At 43.3% G+C, this 20,691-nt stretch overlaps 2 protein-coding genes across 3 annotated transcripts in view; one reads left to right on the top strand and one right to left on the bottom strand.

The window, feature by feature from the left end:
* The window catches only part of TWF2 (twinfilin actin binding protein 2), a 609,681-nt gene that overhangs the window by 258,327 nt on the left and 330,663 nt on the right, over positions 1–20,691 (bottom strand). The window lies entirely within an intron of this gene.
* Positions 1–20,691, top strand: part of WBP11 (WW domain binding protein 11) — a 193,072-nt gene that overhangs the window by 140,534 nt on the left and 31,847 nt on the right. For both annotated transcript variants that reach the window (XM_053721086.1, XM_053721087.1), the window contains exon 10: positions 13,687–13,986. In XM_053721086.1, coding sequence (XP_053577061.1) covers positions 13,687–13,986 — 300 coding nt within the window. The remainder of the gene's footprint in view (positions 1–13,686; positions 13,987–20,691) is intronic.

Genomic DNA, 20,691 nt, shown 5'->3' with positions numbered 1-20,691 from the left:
AGGAAATTTCTTCTGTGGTGGTTGTCTCAGGAACACCTCTTCTAGAGAACTTGCTTTCACAGACCTTCCTAGGTGAACGTGACCATGGATGCCAGCCTTCTAAGTTGGGGAGCAATTTGGAGGTCATTGAAGACTCGGGGTCTTTGGACTCAGGAGGAGTCAGTTCTCCCTATAAACATTCTAGAACTGAGAGCGATTTTCAATGCTCTACTGGCCTGGCCTCATTTAGTCTTAGCACGGTTTATCAGGTTCCAGTCAGACAACTTAACATCGGTGGCGTAAATCAACCACCATGCAGGAACTCAGAGTTCCTTCCATGACCGAGGTGGCCCGGATAATCCAGTGGGCAGAGTATCACAACTGTTGTCTTTCTGCAATCTACATCCCAGAAGTAGACAATTGGGAGGCGGATTTTCTGAGCCGAAAGACCTTTCATGTGGGGGAGTGGGAACTCCATCCGGAAGTATTTTCCAATTTAATCCTCAATTGGGGGCAGTCAGAACTGGATCTCATGGCTTCTCAGCAGAATGCCAAGCTTCTGAGGTACGGCTCGAGGTCAAGGGATCCACAGGCTTTCTTGATAGATGCTCTGGCGGGCTCTTGGAATTTCAGTCTAGCATACATATTTCCTCCGTTCGCTCTCCTGGCAAGAGTCATTGCTCGGATCAAGCAAGAGAGGGTGTCAGTGATTCTCATAGCACCGGCGTGGCCTCGCTGGATCTGGTATGCAGATCTAGTTGAAATGTCTCTACCTCTGTGGAGACTCCCTCTGAGGAAGGACCTTCTACTTCAGGGTCCTTTTCTTCATCCAAATCTCGTTTCTCTGAAGCTGACTGCTTGGAGATTGAACGCTTAATTTTATCTAAGCGTGGGTTTTTAGAGTTGGTCATTGAGACTTTTGTCACAGGCTTACGAGCCTGAATCATGATTTATTATAAGATATGGTGTAAATATCTGTATTGGTGTGAATCCAGAGGCTACTCTTGGAGTAGGGTCAGGATTCCTAGGATTTTGTCTTTTGTCCAGGAGGGTCTGGAGTAGGGTTTGTCAGCTAGTACTCTGAAAGGTCATATTTCTGTGTTGTCTATTTTGTTGCATAAGCGTTTGGCAGATGTGCAATTTTTTTGTCAGGCCTTGGTTAGAATGAGGCCTGTGTTTAAGCCCGTTACTCCTCCCTGAAGTCTTAACCTTGTTCGTAGAGTTTTACAGCGGGCTCCGTTTGAACCTCTGCATTCCTTGGATATCAAGTTATCTTGGAAGGTTTTGTTTCTTGTTGCTCTTCTGCTCGGATAGTTTCGGAACTCTCGGCTCTGCAGTTTAATTCTCCTTATCTTTTTCATTCTGATAAGGTGGTTTTTCGTACTAAATTAGGTCTCCTACCTAAGGTTCTTTCAAACAAGAAAATTAATCAGGAGATTGTTGTTCCTTCTTTGTGAATTAATCCTCCTTCTAAGGAGCGTTTAATGCACGCACAACATCTAGGTTGTGCAACAAAGTTCTATCTTCAGGCGACTAAGGACTTTCGTCAGTCTTCTGCTTTGTTTGTTTGTTTTTCTGGGAAGCGCAAGGGTCAGAAAGCTATGGCTACTTCTTTCTCTTTAGCTAAGGAGTATTATTTGTTTGGCCTATGAGACTGCTGGACAGCAACCTCCTGACAGAATCACTGCTCATTCCATGAGGGCTGTTTCTTCTTCCTGGGCATTTAAAAATTAAGCTTCTGTGGAACAGATTTGCAACGCTGCAACTTGGTCCACTTTGCATAGTGTTTCAAAGTTTTATAAATTTGATACTTTTGCCTCAGCTGAGGCTTCTTTTGGGAGAAGGGTTCTTCAAGCGGTGCTGCCTTCTGTTTAGGTCTACCTATCTTGTCCCTCCCTTATGTGTCCTCTAGCTTGGGCATTGATTCCCACTAGTAATTGATGATTCCGTGGACTCAACATATCTTAGGAAAGAAAACATAATTTATGCTTACCTGATAAATGTATTTCTTTCCGGATATAGTGAGTCCACAGCCCACCCTTTATTTAAGACAGTTATTTTTTCTAAAACTCCAGGCACCGCTACACTTTTGTGTTATCATCCTTTTCCATTTTTCCTTCGGCCAAATGACTGGGTATTATGGGTAAGGGAGTGACATATATAGCAGCTTTGCTGTAGTGCTCTTTGCCTCCTCCTGCTGGCTGGCCAGAAGTGATATTCCCACTAGTAATTGATGATTCCGTGGACCATATCCGGAAATAATCAGGTAAGCATAAATTATGTTTTCTTTTTTTTTTTTTTTTTTTTAACCCCTTAATGACCGAGGACGTGCAGGGTACGTCCTCAAAAAAAAGGCAGTTAATGCCTGAGGACGTACCCTGCACGTCCTCGGTGTGGAAAGCAGCTGGAAGCGATCTTGCTCGCTTCCAGCTGCTTTCCGGTTATTGCAGTGATGCCTCGATATGGAGGCATCCTGCAATAACCTTACACGGCCATCCGATGCAGAGAGAGCCACTCTGTGGCCCTCTCTGCACCGGACATCGATGGCCGGTATCGTTGGTGGGTGGGAGCCGACTTGGGAGGCGGGTGGGCGGCCATCGGTGTTCCCTGTGTCGTCAAGGGGGGCGGGATCGGGGGCGGGCCGTTAGGGGGCGCGCACGGGCGCGCGCGCGTGCACGGAGGGTGGCGGGCGGGCGCGTGCACGGGGCAGGAGCGGGTGGGAACCGCTACACTATGGAAAAATTTTTAGGTAACAAATGGCCAAATCTTGTTTGTGCAAAAGCACAAAAAGAGATCATGGAGGGGTGGGGGGTTGGTTTTGTGTGGGGGGAAGCTACACTGCAGAAAAATTTAATAAAAACTAAAAAAAAAACATTTTTTCTGCTAAACTGGGTACTGGCAGACAGCTGCCAGTACCCAAAATGGCGCAGATTAAGTTAGAGTGGGAGGGTTATAGAGCTGTTTGGGGGGGATCAGTGAGGTTGGGGGCTAAGGGGGGGATAGTACACAGCAGCATATGTAAATATGCTTTTAAAAAAAAAAAAAAAAAAAAAACATAGCTTTTATTTTAGTACTGGCAGACTTTCTGCCAGTACTTAAGATGGCGGGGACAATTGTGGAGTGGGGGAGGGAAGAGAGCTGTTTGGGAGGGATCAGGGGGTCTGATGTTTCAGGTGGGAGGCTGAGCTCTACACTAAATGTGATATTAACCCTGCAAGCTCCCTACAAGCTACCTAATTAACCCCTTCACTGCTAGCCATAATACACGTGTGATGCGCAGCGGCATTTAGCGGCCTTCTAAATACCAAAAAGCAACGCCAAAGCCATATATGTCTGCTATTTCTGAACAAAGGGGATCCCAGAGAAGCATTTACAACCATTTGTGCCATAACTGCACAAGCTGTTTGTAAATGATTTCAGTGAGAAACCTAAAATTGTGAAAAATGTAACGTTTTTTTTAATTTGATCGCATTTGGCGGTGAAATGGTGGCATGAAATATACCAAAATGGGCCTAGATCAATACTTGGGGTTGTCTACTACACTACACTAAAGCTAAAATTACCCCAAAAAGCTCCCTACATGCTCCCTAATTAACCCCTTCACTGCTGGGCATAATACACGTGTGGTGCGCAGTGGCATTTAGTGGCATTCTAATTACCAAAAAGCAACACCAAAGCCATATAAGTCTGCTATTTCTGAACAAAGGGGATCCCAGAGAAGAATTTACAACCATTTATGCCATAATTGCACAAGCTGTTTGTAAATAATTTCAGTGAGAAACCTAAAGTTTGTGAAAAAATTTGTGAAAAAGTGAACAATTTTTTTTGTTTTAACGCATTTGGCGGTGAAATGGTGGCATGAAATATACCAAAATGGGCCTAGATCAATACTTTGGGTTGTCTACTAAAAAAAAATATATACATGTCAATGGATATTCAGAAATTCCTGAAAGATATCAGGGTTCTAATGTAACTAGCGCTAATTTTGAAAAAAAGGGGTTTGGAAATAGCAAAGTGCTACTTGTATTTATGGCCCTATAACTTGCAAAAAAAGTAAAGAACATGTAAACATTGGGTATTTCTAAACTCAGGACAAAATTTAGAAACTATTTAGCATAGGTGTTTTTTGGTGGTTGTAGATATGTAACAGATTTTGGGGGTCAAAGTTAGAAAAAGTGTATTTTTTTTCAATTTTTCCTCATATTTTATAATTTTTTTTATAGTAAATTATAAGATATGATGAAAATAATGGTATCTTTAGAAAGTCCATTTAATGGCGAGAAAAACGGTATATAATATGTGTGGGTACAGTAAATGAGTAAGAGGAAAATTACAGCTAAACACAAACACTGCAAAAATGTAAAAATAGCCTTGGTCCCAAACGGACAGAAAATGGAAAAGTGCTGCGGTCATTAAGGGGTTAAAAGACATTTTTATTGAGGAAAAAAACAAGAGTTTACAAGCATTGAATCAGGCTACAATTTCCATAATTACATAATTCGTAATAACAGTATGAAACCCAGATGGAAAATACACAATAATATAACCTAGGTACCACCTGTATGCTGTAACAAAACATAACACAGACCAATCCTCAGTTTTCTATCTCCATAGCATAGGTACAGTTATTCTTGGACCTTCAACATATATATTATATGGAGTAACAGGAGGGCCACATTAATAGAGCCCACTTTTGGACCTTTAATATGCCAATGAAACACAGCTTCTAACTTATAAAATAAAGATGGCAAAATCCCATCCAATAAGTACTAAGCAGCAACTACAAGAGACAGAATAAAAGGAAAACATATATGAGAAGAGGGGGTTACCAGCAATTGTAACTAATAATAAACCTATAAATAGTTGCTTAGGATGGGCTAATTAGATAGATATCTCTAGAGGAGTTTACTATTATAAGAGTATGTCCATGATCCTTACAGAATAGCCGGAGTAATTCCTATAGACACAGCATTCTTAAATATTTGGGCAAAAATCAGTAGGAAAAATATTAGCTATCCTCTAGGACAGTAGGTATAAAACTTTTTTTTTTTTTTTTTTTTTTTTTTTTGGATAGATGTTATAACTTGAATGTGCAATCACATATATATTACATGGGAATTTAAGGGACAAAACCTATGATTGTAAAATGTGTGGCAGTAGCTACCTTATAAAGTGAAAGAAACTAAAGGTTAGAGAAGGGGAGATCATCGTCTTCTGGGAAGGCATACACTCTGATCAAACCCTACCAGGAAGCTCTCTATTGAACCGTGGATATTGTATTTAATACATGTTAGTATAACTATTATTATACCTCTATAGGGATTAAGAGCAGGTATTTTTACACAGCGTCCCCAATCCTAACAGCAATCCCGCATATTAAAATCACTAGTGAGGATTTCCCCCGGCATAAACATTTAACATAAACTAAAGTCACAATGTATTGCACCTATATACATTTATCCCACAGGGTTACACATCTCCACCCCCCATGAGACTAAAAAACATATATAGGATTCAGAACTGTATGTTGTCACTAATAAGCACTTTTCATGTTGATATTTAACACTTTTCGCCTAAAATTCCTAACCCTTTTCCCAAACATAATATATCACATCTATAAGGTTAAATGATTGCATCTGACTAAAAAGTCCTCATTAATCATTTGTCCGTCATATGTGTATAGTCATGGCTTAGGGGTCCTACCCTTAACAACGGACATATATACTACTCAGAAATGCCCCTGTAGGAGCTTAAAAGCTTAGCCAACTCCAACCTTTATTGGCATCTGTGGAAATATAAGCTTGGGCCATCAATATCAGGTTATGTATCACCATGTCTACTTACAACTTGTGTAAATTAGAAGATAAGTAGCGTTAGGTCAGGTTACAGATCCAAGCTGCAGGCAAGATGGTTACATTAGAGGCAGTTTTAAACAGAGGAAGTTATTTATCTAAATAAGCATATGAATGGGTATTAATGCTAAATACTATACAGCACCTAACTCTCAACTGAAGCCAGGGTCTCACATACTTAGTTGCATAACAGTATGGCTATCTACAGCTTATGTAAATTGGGATAATAACAGTTTGTCAGAATAGGAAATGCTCTTATATCCCCAGTAAAGCTTACCCCAAGCATACTAATATATAGGCAATACTGAGGTCTGGTTAAGGGCCCACTCCCCATTGCTAGTCAGGTAGCTATGATAGTGTCAGGTTATGTCAGGGAATACAGTATCTAAAGAAGCATGAGTAGCATTGCAGACTGCTTCAGTCCAAGAGAAGAAGAAAAGCATAAGACATGGGGAATACAGTACATCCTAGAATATAAGCATTAGTGTATAACTAGTACATTGTGTGCTTTTAATTATCAGTGTTTAAAGAAAAGCTAAAGCGTTTGTTGAATTGTACTTAAAGATTAACCCTTCAGAGCCACAACACCTATGCACCTATCAATAGTCCCAGTTTAACACAGATCTAATGTCCAAGCTACCCCAGGAGCACATCACTGTGCCCAAGGGCCATATGTAAGACATTGTTCAGATAGGCCCCCAGGGTCAAAAGTCCGATATGAACTTCCTTCAGATCGTCCTGCCACCAGCCCCAAAAACTGAACAGACAGTGGGCGCATCAAAAAAAAGGAACATCTCATGCATGCTGGACTGAAGCACTTACTATCCCAGCCTAGATCGTGGGCTTGAAGGGTGTAGAGGTAGACCTTTACATTACTCACGCTAGGAGTAGATGCCATTTTAGTAGAGGAGATCAGAGCACCCTCCTCTGCTGCTTTCTGCTCTATCGAGACTTTGCCTTGAAACAAAGCACAGCATCCTGCGCTCTCATGCGCTTTTCATTTACCGGTAACGATGTCACTGTGTGCTCTATTTTTTGTGAGGTCCCCCAAATTGCCGGCTCATTGATAGCTATATCTTCTAGTATTGCCCGATTGTCCTCCTTAGCGAAACACATAGCTTCCGGAGTCCCGGTTTCTCTAGCTCTCCCCCATGTTATTTGCAGAGGCTCTGTTAGGCATTCAGCTGCAGCCAAATCTGGCTGTTGGATCAGGGCATTATCAGTTCTCCATGTTGCAGCCAAGACCCTCTCAAGTCGGGAGAAATGCTCATCCAAAAGCAGACTAATTGTTTCCTCACTGGGGCCGTGGAAAAGGCTACTTGTCAGTAGTAAAGTATTATTGATGCCCTTAGGTTGCTGCGGTGCCATATCATCCATGAGGATCAAAGGCTTCTCTATGACCCACGGAGGTGGTGCTGACGGTATCTTCACATATATGGTGGTAGCCGGGTGCCGTCTGTCAGCTTGCAGGTTGCGCTCCCCATCTGGGATCTGTGTGTGTTCAGCAGGCTTCCGCTGCAGAGGAACAGGCTTAGGAGCACGCAAGTAAGTAGGGACACCAACCTCTTGCAGAAGGGCCGTTGTAGGAGTTAGGTTCAGAGAAGCGCCCAATACAGGTTCAGCTAGCGGTCCTCCAGATTCGGCCCCGCTCAGGGACTCTGTTTTCTGCATCGAACATGTGGAGGCCGGCAGCTGCAAAATCTGGCATAGCTCTAGCTCCAATTCTTCAAAGTGTTTCTTGAGGAGAGAATGTATCTCCCCTTCCCACCGGTCGACTGCGGCCATTACTGAATTCATGTTAGGTGACTGGCTAAGTAGTGAGTGGTAATCCGTTACTGCCCCAGTAGGACAGGGTGAGACTCCCCACAGTTTTTATCCTATTGCAGGATATCGTAACCCCGGAGTTTGGGGGGGGGTAGTATTGCGGCAGCCCCAGACCTACGCTCCAAAACCCACTCAGAATCTGCTTTTGATACACAAAGTACTGTGTAGTTACACAAAATGGCTTCCAGTCCTGAGAGTAGATCTGTCACGTAGCTGACTCAAAGAACATAGGCAGGAACACCGTCAAACCATCCACTCCCAGAATAAATCCGTTCACTTCAACAAATATATGGTTCTGAGGAACAAATATTAAAAGTTTGCTAAAGGTAACTTATAGAAAAAAGATTCAGATTCAGAGAGCTTCACTAAGACGTGACTTGCTGCATTGAGTGTATGCTCCGCCCCCTTATGTTTTCTTTTTAATTATACGATGAGTCCACGGATTTCATCCTTGTGGGATTACGCCTCCTGGTCAGGAGGAGGCAAAGAGCACCACAGCAGAGCTGTACAGTATATATAGCTCCTCCCTTCTCTCCCACTCCAGTCATTCTCTTTGCCTGTGTTAGTAATAGGAAGTGGTAAAGTGAGGTGTTAGTTTAGATTCTTATATCAAGTGTTTTTTATTTTTAAAATGGTGCCAGTGAGTACCATTTTATTACAGGGTGTAGCCGTATTCCTTGTCAGCCTCTGGAGTAGAGCTACAGGTGGCTTTAAAGCATTGGGAACTGGTGGGATTAAATTCTCACTGCGCCTCCCATACTGTGTGCTGCCCTTCAGATGATGGTCTTAGCAGATATTAACTAAGACCCTGTATGTCTCCACAGAACTGCAGGAGGGAAAGAAGACCTCTTGATCCTGTGGGACCGTTCATGCTGTCGCTCAGCATTAAGGTATGTGCAGCGTTATTTTCTGGGACAGTACTAACTCAGTGACAGCTGTAACTTTTCTTCATCTGACTCCCCTATTTTAATTGCACCTCAGGGCTTCTCTATTTAATACAAGGGAAAATGTGGTGGGGGAAGGTCAGGACAAGGAGCGCTCAGGATATAAAATGGATGTTATACACACTTTATTATTGTAGCGCATGGCGACTGTGGGCTAGACGCTGGGGACCCTGGTTACGGAGTTACAAGATTAATACTCCGGTGTAGGGGTTATTGTTTTGTGTTGAGGTTCCGGATTGTTGTGACATAAGTGCGTGTTCAACGTATTAGGCACTAACTTATGCTGGGCATTAGTTATCGGCGTTTTTCTAACAGGAAGTACTAGTGTGTTCTTTAACACCCACGAAGGGCGGGGTTATCTTTGCGCGCTTAAGGAAAAGCCGCGCAGTTGTTTTTCTGGCTACGGAGCATCCGGATCAGTGACTTTGCTGGCATTGCTAAGACCGCATGGTTAGAAGTTGAAGCGGTCTTAGGCAATGGAAAACATGGCAGGCAGTGGTCGGAGTAACGTGGGGGCAGGTAGGCGCCTCAGCAGAGCTGTTGAAGCGACAGAGGTGTACTAATTTCTTGTCATTTTTTTGCAAGCACTTTAGGTTAACGGCAGACTTGCTCTTAAAAAAAAAATTGGACTTATTTTGTTAACCATTCTGTTACGTCCTGTGTTAGAACTAACAGAGTGTGAGTGCTGTTAATTTGTGTTATTGAAATTTAAAGGCACAGTTGCACGTTATTTTCAGATGAATTTTGACAACAGTCATATTAGGCTGTTCTGATACTTTTTCTTGTTTTATGTGCTCAAGTTATTTCTTTTTGCAACCCACGACCAAATTTAACTTGCTTAATTTGTTGCCGTGGAAGATCTTCAGAACGTTACATGTTCCATGTGTTTGAATGCCTATGTGGAACCTCCTCTTACTTTTTGTCCCTCATGCACTGAGAGGGCATTACAGTTTAGAGAGCAAATTTTCTTTGATAAAAGCTTGACAAAAGTGGATGCTTCTCAGGGTTCTACCAATGAGATACAGAGTATGCAGCAACTTTCTCCCCAAGCGTCACAGCCCTTAACACCCGCTCAGGCGCAGCCTAGTACCTCTGCAGCTTCTGCTGCAATTGCACTGCAGGACATAGCTGCAGTTACGTCATCTACACTTTCAATGCGTAATCTGCCTTCCCCCCTATTTCAAGGCAAACGCAGAAGGAAGGACACCCACGGGGTCAATACAGCTTCTGATGCTTTGATAGCGATCTCAGATGTGCCCTCCCAGAGCTCTGAATTGGAGGATATGGAGGTCCTTTCCGAAGGCAAACTTTCTGACTCAGAAAGTGTCTTACCACTGACAGATTCAGAAGTGGTTTCTTTCAGGTTCAAACTGGAACACCTCCTCCTGTTATTGAGAGAGGTTTTGTTGACTCTGGACGACTGCAATTTAATTGTAGTTCCTCCAGAAAAATTGAGTAAATTGGACAGATATCTAGAAGTCCCTTCTTATTCTGATGTTTTTCCAGTTCCTAAGAGAACTTCAGAGATTATTGCTAAAGAATGGGAGAGACCAGGTATTCCATTCTCTCCTTCTCCCGTTTTCAAGAAGATGTATCCTATAGCTGACGCTATCAGGGATTCTTTGCAGACGGTTCCTAAGGTTGGAAGGTACTATTTCCACCTTGGCTAAACAAACTACTATTCCTATTGAGGATAGTTGTGCTTTCAAAGACCTTATGGATAAGAAATTAGAGGGTCTCCTTAAGAAGATTTAATTTCATCAAGGGTTGCTTTTGCAACCGGCAGCCTGCATTGTCACGGTTACGAGTGCGGCTGCTTATTGGTTTGATACTCTGAAAGAATCTCTTAAGACTGAGACTTATTTGGAAGAGATACAGGATAGAATTAAAGCTCTTAAATTGGCTGATTCTTTTATTACGGATGCTTCTCTGCAGATTACCAACTTGGCGGCTAAGAGTTTGGGGTTTTCTATCTTAGCACGCAGAGCCTTATGGTTGAAATCTTGGTCTGCGGATGTGTCATCCAAGTCTAAGCTTTTGGCTATTCCTTACAAGGAAAAGACCTTGTTTGGACCTGACTTCAAGGAAATTTTTTCTGACATCATGGGAGGCAAGGGTCATCTCCTCCCTCAGGATAAAAAATCCAAACAGAGAGGTTGACAGAGTAATTTTTGTTCCTTTCGAAATTTCAAGGGAATCCCCCCTTCCTCTTCTTCTAAACTGGAAGGGAACTATTTGCAAACCAAGTCTACCTGGAGACCCAACCCGCTGCTGCGCCCAAGTCAGCATGAAGGGTTGGCCCCCGATCCGGGACCGGGTCTAGTAGGGGGCAGACTATCTTTCTTTATCCAGGCTTGGTTAAGAGATGATCAGGATCCCTGAGCAATAGATATAGATCTAGCAGTCTGGAATTCCTTGAGGGCTCAGTGGGTGTAGACTCAGAGTCTCTCCTTCCCATCAATATTCTAGAGTTGAGAGCAATCTTCAATGCTCTTCGAGCCTGGCCTCAGTTGGCCACGAGCCAATTCATCAGGCTCCAGTCAGACAACATAACGACAGTGGCTTACATCAACCATCAGGGAGGAACATGGAGTTCCTTAGCGATGCCTGAAGTAGCCAAGATAATTTGGTGGGCAGAAGCTCACTCTTGCCATCTGTCGTCAATCTACATCCCAGTAGTGGAAAATTGGGAAGCAGATTTTCTGAGCAGGCAGACCTTTCAACCGGGGGAGTGGGAACTCCATCCGGAAATATTCTCAGATGGGTCGGCCGGAATTGGACCTTATGGCGTCTCGTCAGAATGCAAAACTTCCGAGATACGGGTCCAGATCCAGGGATCCCCAGGCCGAGCTGATAGATACCTTGGCAGTTCCTTGGTCCTTCAGCCTAGCTTATGTGTTTCCACAGTTTGCTCTTCTTCCCCGGGTCATCGCTCGGATCAAACAGGAGAGGGCATCGGTGATCCTCATTGCTCCGGCGTGGCCTCGCAGGATTTGGTATGCCGATCTAGTGGACATGTCATCTCTGCCGCCCTGGAGGCTTCCATTGAGGAAGGACCTTCTCATTCAGGGTCCTTTCCATCACCCGTATCTAGTTTCTCTGCAGTTGACTGCTTGGAGATAGAACGCTTCGTTTTATTCAAGCAAAGTTTTTCTGCTTCGGTCATAGATACTTTAATTCAGGCACATAAGCCTGTTACTAGGAAGATTTACCATAAGATATGGCGTAAATATCTTTATTGGTGTGAATCCAAGGGTTACTCGTGGAATAGGGTAAGGATTCCCAGAATTTTGTCCTTTCTCCAAGAAGGATTGGAGAAGGGGTTATCCGCTAGTTCCCTAAAGGGACAGATTTCTGCTTTGTCTATTTTGTTACACAAGCGTCTGGCAGAAGTTCCGGATGTTCAATCCTTTTGTCAGGCTCTGACTAGAATCGGGCCTGTATTTAGACCTATTGCTCCTCTTTGGAGTTTGAATTTAGTTCTTAATGTTCTTCAAGGGGTTCCGTTTTGAACCTATGCATTCCTTAGATATTAAGTTATTATCTTGGAAAGTTCTATTTTTGGTTGCTATTTCTTCTGCTCGTAGAGTATCAGAGCTTTCAGCATTACAATATAATTCTCCTTATCTTGTTTTCCATGCGGATAAGGTGGTTTTACGTACTAAACCTGGGTTTCTTCCTAAGGTTGTTTCAGATAAGAACATTAATCAGGAAATTGTTGTTCCATCTTTGTTTTGTTCTAATCCTTCTTCTCAGAAGGAACGTCTGCTACATAACTTAGATGTGGTCCGTGCTTTAAAGTTCTACTTACAAGCTACTAAGGACTTTCGTCAGTCATCTTTCTTTGTTTGTGTTTTTTTCTGGGAAACGTAGGGGTCAGAAAGCTACGGCTACCTCTTTCTTTCTGGCTGAAGAGTATCATCTGTTTTGCATATGAGACTGCTGGACAGCAGCCTCCTGAAAGAATTACAGCTCATTCCACTAGGGCTGTTGCTTCCTCATGGGCATTCAAAAATGATGCTTCTGTTGAACAGATTTGGTCTTCTCTTCACACTTTTTCTAAGTTTTAAAAATTTGATACTTTTGCCTCGGTTGAGGCTGTTTTTGGGAGAAAGGTTCTTCAAGCAGTGGTGCCTTCCGTTTAGGTTACCTGTCTTGTCTCTCCCGTTTCATCCATGTCCTATAGCTTTGGTATTGTATCCCACAAGTAAGGATGAAATCTGTGGACTCATCGTATCTTTAAAAAGAAAAGGAAATTTATGCTTACCTGATAAATTTCTTTCTTTTTAGATACAGTGAGTCCACGGCCGCCCTGTTTGTTATTACAGGTCTTTAATTTTGTTAAACTTCAGACACCTCTGCACCTTGGCTTTTCCTTTCTCTTCCTAACTTTGGTCGAATGACTGGAGTGGGAGGGAAGGGAGGAGCTATATATACAGCTCTGCTGTGGTGCTCTTTGCCTCCTCCTGTTGACCAGGAGGCGTAATCCCACAAGTAAGGATGAAATCCGTGGACTCATCATATCTAAAAAGAAACAAATTTATCAGGTAAGCATAAATTTCCTTTTTTCGCTGTACGTGAAGCATAGCCAGATATTCTCAGTGCAACAGCATTTTAAATACTGCAGCTGCTAATGGCGCCATTGGGGTTTGCATCATGTCCGCAATTAACAAGATATTGAGTCATTACCAGATGGTACAAGCACCTAAGGCTCTCTGAGCAAGTTCTGTGTTTAAAATGCTAATTTAATTAGAAGCGTTTTTGCTAACACATGCATATTGTACAAATGCCTCTGTTCTAAATGGAAATGCACCAATGTAAATTTCAATTTTGGCTGCAATGTCCCTTTATTGTGCCAGTCTTTTAAAACCGCCTTTGTTGCACAAGTTACATTGTCTCACTTCTACTTCAGATTAGTTGTTTTAAATAGAATAGAAAATAGACAGGTCAGAGTACTAAATATCCATAACTAATGTATTTCAAGGGAAATATTAATTTTTGTATTTTATGTTTAGACAAAAGTTCCAGGGGATTCTCATTGGTCTTCGGTAGCATCTTTTATATTATTGATCTCTTATCAATTACAGGTCAAGAGTTTGCAGATGAGGATGAAGACCATGATGGAGAGGATTATTCATCCACATCGTCTTCTGAAGATGACTCAGATGCAGAGGACACTCCTCGTGATGAAGAGTCTAAAACGGAGTCCAAATCTGAATCAAGCACAGCATCACAAATTACAATGCCACCTCCTGTTACTGTCCCCCCACCCCCAATGCAGATGCCTCCCTCCATCATGACAGGACCCCCTCCACTTGGTCCCCCTCCAGTTCCACCTCTAAGACCACCTGCACCACCATCAGGACTTCCTCCAGGCCCACCTCCAGGTAATAGAGTGAAGCCCGTTGGATTACCGGAATAATACTTGAGTAGGTTTAGTTATGCGTGTGTTTGCAGAGTCAAGTTTGTTTTTATTTATAGAGCCATTGGCTGTAGTCATATAGTGTGAGCCTTTTACAGAAGCAGCATAAGTCTGCCTCTACATTTTGTAGTCTGTTGTCGCAGAGTAGTTAAAAAAAAATCTGTAATCCTTTATGGTACTACTTAAGAAAGCCTACAGTTATGTAAATTTGGGACACTAAAATTTTATTTTTTAATGTGAATACTCTGTTACATTTTGTTAACTTTCAATATATGGGGACATTTGTAGCAAACATTTTGTTTTAAATCCATATCCCAAAATCAAATTACAGTTACAGAAGGGAAAAGTAAAGAAGAGTCTTGTCATCTGAGAAAAGCCTCAGTTTAAAGGGACAGTCTACACCTTAGTCATATTAAACTCTTACCTTAGATGAATGATGCCCTCAGCACCCCCTTTCAATATCATGCAGCAGAAACAGTAAAGGTTTTTTTATATATATATATATATATATATATATATATATATATATATATATATATATATATATATAATGAATACTAGTCCTAAATCCCGTTTACACAGGCCATTTTTGCAGTACAGAGGTCCTACCCCTTGTGCTCTCTCTCTCTCTCCCTCTATTTTGTGCTCTCTCCCCTCTCTTTTGCACTCTCTCTCTCCACCTCTCTTTTGCTCTCCACCTCTCTTTTGCTCTCCACCTCTCTTTTGCTCTCCACCTCTCTTTTGCTCTCTCCCCCTCTCTGTTGTTCTCTCTCTCTCCCCCCTCTCTGTTGTTCTCTCTCTCCTCCCTCTCTGTTGCTCTCTCTCTCCCCCTCTCTGTTGCTCTCTCTCCCCCTCTCTGTTGCTCTCTCCCCCCTCTCTGTTGCTCTCTCCCCCCTCTCTGTTGCTCTCTCCCCCCTCTCTGTTGCTCTCTCCCCCCTCTCTGTTGCTCTCTCCCCCCTCTCTGTTGCTCTCTCCCCCCTCTCTATTGCTCTCTCCCCCCTCTCTGTTGCTCTCTCCCCCCTCTCTGTTGCTCTCTCCCCCCTCTCTGTTGCTCTCTCTCTCCCCCCTTTCTGTTGCTCTCTCTCTCCCCCCTTTCTGTTGCTCTCTCTCCCCCCTCTCTGTTGCTCTCGCTCTCCCCTCTCTGTTGCTCTCGCTCTCCCCCCCTCTCTGTTGCTCTCGCTCTCCCCCCCCTCTCTGTTGCTCTCGCTCTCCCCCCCCTCTCTGTTGCTCTCGCTCTCTCCCCCCCCTCTCTGTTGCTCTCGCACTCTCCCCCCCTCTCTGTTGCTCTCGCTCTCTCCCCCCCTCTCTGTTGCTCTCGCTCTCTCCCCCCCCTCTCTGTTGCTCTCGCTCTCTCCCCCCCCTCTCTGTTGCTCTCGCTCTCTCCCCCCCTCTCTGTTGCTCTCGCTCTCTCCCCCCCTCTCTGTTGCTCTCGCTCTCTCCCCCCCTCTCTGTTGCTCTCGCTCTCTCCCCCCCTCTCTGTTGGGCTCTCGCTCTCTCTCCCCCCTCTCTGTTGGGCTCTCGCTCTCTCTCCCCCCTCTCTGTTGGGCTCTCGCTCTCTCTCCCCCCTCTCTGTTGGGCTCTCGCTCTCTCCCCCCTCTCTGTTGGGCTCTCGCTCTCTCCCCCCTCTCTGTTGGGCTCTCGCTCGATCCCCCCTCTCTGTTGGGCTCTCGCTCGATCCCCCCTCTCTGTTGGGCTCTCGCTCGATCCCCCCTCTCTGTTGGGCTCTCGCTCGATCCCCCCTCTCTGTTGGGCTCTCGCTCGATCCCCCCTCTCTGTTGGGCTCTCGCTCGATCCCCCCTCTCTGTTGGGCTCTCGCTCGATCCCCCCTCTCTGTTGGGCTCTCGCTCGATCCCCCCTCTCTGTTGGGCTCTCGCTCGATCCCCCCTCTCTGTTGGGCTCTCGCTCGATCCCCCCTCTCTGTTGGGCTCTCGCTCGATCCCCCCTCTCTGTTGGGCTGTCGCTCGATCCCCCCTCTCTGTTGGGCTCTCGCTCGATCCCCCCTCTCTTTTTCTTTCATGTAATTAGCAAGAGTCCATGAGCTAGTGACGTATGGGATATACATTCCTACCAGGAGGGGCAAAGTTTCCCAAACCTCAAAATGCCTACAAATACACCCCTCACCACACCCACAAATCAGTTTTACAAACTTTGCCTCCTATGGAGGTGGTGAAGTAAGTTTGTGCTAGATTCTACGTTGATATGCGCTCCGCAACAGGTTGGAGCCCGGTTTTCCTCTCAGCGTGCAGTGAATGTCAGAGGGATGTGAGGAGAGTATTGCCTATTTGAATGCAATGATCTCCTTCTAGGGGTCTATTTCATAGGTTCTCTGTTATCGGTCGTAGAGATTCATCTCTTACCTCCCTTTTCAGATCGACGATATACTCATATATATATATATATATATATATATATATATATATATATATATATATATATATCCAAAACACCAGAACTCGCCCACAAAGGAAAAATGCCTGGGTGCAAATTTGTAAAAGATATGCAGCCAAAAGAAAATGCACTCTCAGGACTTTCATAAACAAGTTACTTTTATTTCTGTAACGTTTTCGGAGGTCTTGCCTCCTTCATCAGCATAAATAAAGTGAAAACAAACAAACTCTTAAATAGTGACATACTCACTCAAAATCATTTCAAACCACTACCTGTGCTGGCGCCAAAATTACCGGTGTTGGACCGCATAATGCGTTCCAAGTGTGCTAAGTGGCGGAAGTAGTGCGCCAAACTACTTCCGGTTGTCAAAAATCTATAGCCGTAAATATTCGGCTTACTCTATATAACTGCTATAATTGTAAAGCCATTGTGGCGTGTTTATCTAAACACATAAAGCAAATTCTTAGCGTACAAACGTTTATGCTAATATATTAAATAGTGATAGTAAATGTGACAGCCGCTTGTTGCCATGACAACATAAACAATGCTGGAGTGTAATCCTGAACAGGAACAGATAAACAGTAACTATGTTTCTAAATAAACCAAAATGTGTTAGAACAGGCCTGTTATTTGGCTACAATGTATATGTTTACAGATGATGTATTAATAAGAGAGGATACCCAAATCTATTTGTTAGGCACGCCAGCTGACATGATGTGCTATATATATATGTTGTTATGTTATCTTATGTTAAAGATATTGAATCAGTATATCCAATATGCATAGAGGAATCTCATATGGAGATATATATCTCCGATTTATAGCCTTCAGTTTCTACATAGCTATACTGCTAAAGATTATCGTCTATCTGCGATCTTCCCATTAGTATGAGCTGTTAACATACATACTGTTCCTATCCTATGTTAAAAAGCCTTTTGTGTAATCAAAACTTGAAACAAATATTGTTGAAATTTATACCGCTCGCCTAGTTCCTATTGAGTGATGAGGTTATATACTCTCAACATATTGAATCTCATAGTGAGAGCTACGTGGGTCATATATGTATATTCCACTCCTATCTTGTGGCTAACAATGCCCTCATATGCTCCCTATGTCAATACTCCAAGACATTCATGCACAAACGTACAAAAAGTGAATAAAACTAAACTTAAAAAATAAACCTAAAAATAAAAACAATTAATATAACGGTCTTTCCATAAATTTAAGCACTACTTAAACATTATCCCATTCGGGATGGATTTAGCTCTAATAGTTCTTGATTTTCATATATACAGAATAGAGAGTGTTCGATCATTAACTCCTGAATTTATGTATGCTGTGATCCGCTCTGTGTTTATTTCTGTGCATTCTTCAGTATCTTCTATTGCACCCTGGACCCCTGGGTTACCGTTGCCTTTAGGATCGAATGCTTAGTATGCAAAAATATTCTCCATATTGTTATTTCTTCTTCCTGGGTTGCTTAAGGATCAAGTGTCCAGTTTTGGCTATGTGTACTGCTATGTGTGAAAAAAACTGGTAACTCCAAGGCACCACTACCCGACTTCCACGCAGGTGTTAGAAATACCAAAGATTCCTATCCCTGGTGCTGTGTGTCAACATGGTTTAGGGGTACCCCTAGGACGAGGCACGCCGACCACATGGCGCACAGAGTCTTTATAGTCTAGGTGCCGTACCCTGCGCTTGTATCACATTATATAGCTATATTACACTAAAGCCTTAAAATCAGGGGTGGTGTTGAGCCCCCCTGGGTAAATGGTACCCAGTCGGTACATCCATTGTGCCTCTCGTTGCAGAAGTAATTTACCTCTGTCCCCCCCTCTATCCAATGGGGGTACGTGATCAATGAGTGTGTATCTTATTGATGCCACCGAGTGTCTGTACTCTGCACAGTGTCTCGCTACTGGTTGTTCCGATTCCCCGGATTTATGAGCCGACCTTATGGCGTGCCGATGATTGGCCATCCTTTCTCTCAGGGTACCTGTCGTTTTACCGACATAATGCCAAGAGCATGGGCATACCAGTAAATAGATAACATGCGTGGTCGTACAGGTAATCGAATGTCGTATATGGAACTGCCTGTTGGTATGAGGATGGTTGAATATTCTGGTACTTATAAGTCCATTACAGGTAGTGCATCCTAAGCATCTATAAGATCCTCTGATGTTAGTATGTGTCTTGGGATTGTAACTTGCCTTTGAGTCAGTTTTGACTAATAGGTCTCGCAGATTTGTGCCCCTCCTATAGCCGACCATAGGCGTCAGATGTTTGCTAAATTGTAATTTTGGATCAGTGGAAACGATAGGCCAATGTGTCCTTAAAGAGAGTCCAGCATTTCTGGTACTAGGAGAAAATGTAGTTGCCAGTATGATTTTGTCATCCCTGGTTTGTCTAGGTTCTTGAGCCAATAGTTGTGCTTGTGTTATTTGTGACACTTCCTTCATCATCTTGCTGATGTGTTGGACCTTATATCCCCTCTCTTCAAATTTTGCACCCATTTCAGACAACTGGGTGGCTCCTAATATGGGATCCGAATTATTTCTAACTGTTCTGATAAGCTGTGATTTCAATATACCCTTTAGTAATGCTGGGGGGTGACAGCTATCTGACCTCAATAGGGAGTTCCTATCCGTGGGTTTACTATATAGTGTACATCCTAATCCCTGTGTGGTTTTGTATACTTTGAGGTCAAGGAAGTTAATAGACTCTGCGTTACTTAGCATTTTGAATCTAACAGTGGTCTGTGTATTGTTGATTGTTTCAAACCACTCATGGAGGTCATCCATGCCCCCTCTCCAAATCAAAAAGATCGTCAATATACCTACGGTAGAAAATGATGGATGAATCACATTTTCCCCATAGGTATATGTTCTCGAAATGTGACATGAAGATGTTAGCATAGGAGGGGGCCATGGATGACCCCATGGCCGTACCCGCTATCTGAAGAAAGAATTTGTTTTCGAATCTAAAATAATTCTTGTGTAAACAAAATTCAATGAGAGATAGTAGGTATTCAATGGGGGGTCCCTCATAGAGGGGATTATTTGTGAGGTGTGCCCTTATTGCTTCTAATCCCTCCCCGTGGGGAATAATAGTGTACAGGCTGTTCACGTCCATAGTGACCAAAATGTCATCAGTCTGGACGTGAACAGCCCCCAACAGTCTAATGAATTCGCTGGTGTCCAGCAAGAAAGATCGTGTTCCTCTGACAACCGGCTGTAGCAGTAGATCAATGTACTGTGATACCGGTTGGCATAAGGAATCCACTGCCGACACAATGGGACGACCCGGAGGTGTCTTTGCATCCTTGTGCACCTTAGGTATTGTGTATAGTATGGGTATCCTTGGGTGTGATGTGATGCAGTATTTTTTGATGTGTTCAGAGATAAAACCCTGTTCGCAACCCATCTGAATTAAATCATCCAATTGTTTTTTGTATGTATCTGTTGGATCACCCTTCAGAGCCATGTATGTAGATGTATCTGAGAGTTGATGTACAATGTCACCTTTATAGTAGTCATAGTTCAAAAGGACTATGGCCCCTCCCTTATCCGCTGGTCTAATGGTGAGGGAGGTGTCATCCTGGAGTGTTTTAATGGCTTCTCTTTCCATTTGTGTGAGATTATGTTTCCATATAGAGTGCTCTCTATCCTTGTCTAGGTCTTGGGAGACCATGCGAATAAAGGTCTTGGTGCTAGCACTATAATTGGTAGGCTCAAATGAGCTTGGTATATGACATTGACGTTCAATTGCAGTTTTGGTGTTATCTGATATAGTATTCTGGAAAAATTCTTTAAGCTTTAAAGTTCTGCAAAATTTGTGAATATCAACTTTCTGTTCATACTCATTGACTGTTGTGCTGGGAACAAATGATAGTCCCTTATTTAGCAGTTGTATTTCACCATTTGTCAGAACATGAGAGCTCAAATTAATTATTGCATCCCTCGCCTCCCCCTTCTTGGCGGTCTGTGTCTTGGTGCCCGCCCGCCTGATGTGGGGTCTCGTATGTCTGCTCTCTGTGAGCGTGTTGTAACCCCTAAAAAATGTCTGGGTGTTGACTGTGCATTGTATTGGTCAAAATTGTCACTTGTGCCCGGTGGGGTGTATGGCCTTGCATTAAGAGCTCTCTCATTATCAGTGGACTCAGCTCCACTAGTATCCACTGTGTCAAAGCGTACACGCCTGTCACGCTGTCTTCTCCTGGGCTGTATCTCTCTAGTGCCTGTGAGCCATTTATATACCTTGCCCTGAGAATAATCTAGCT

This window comes from Bombina bombina, chromosome 7 (assembly GCF_027579735.1).
Source record: "Bombina bombina isolate aBomBom1 chromosome 7, aBomBom1.pri, whole genome shotgun sequence".
Lineage (NCBI taxonomy): Eukaryota > Metazoa > Chordata > Amphibia > Anura > Bombinatoridae > Bombina > Bombina bombina.
This window is presented reverse-complemented; position numbering and strand designations above follow the sequence as displayed.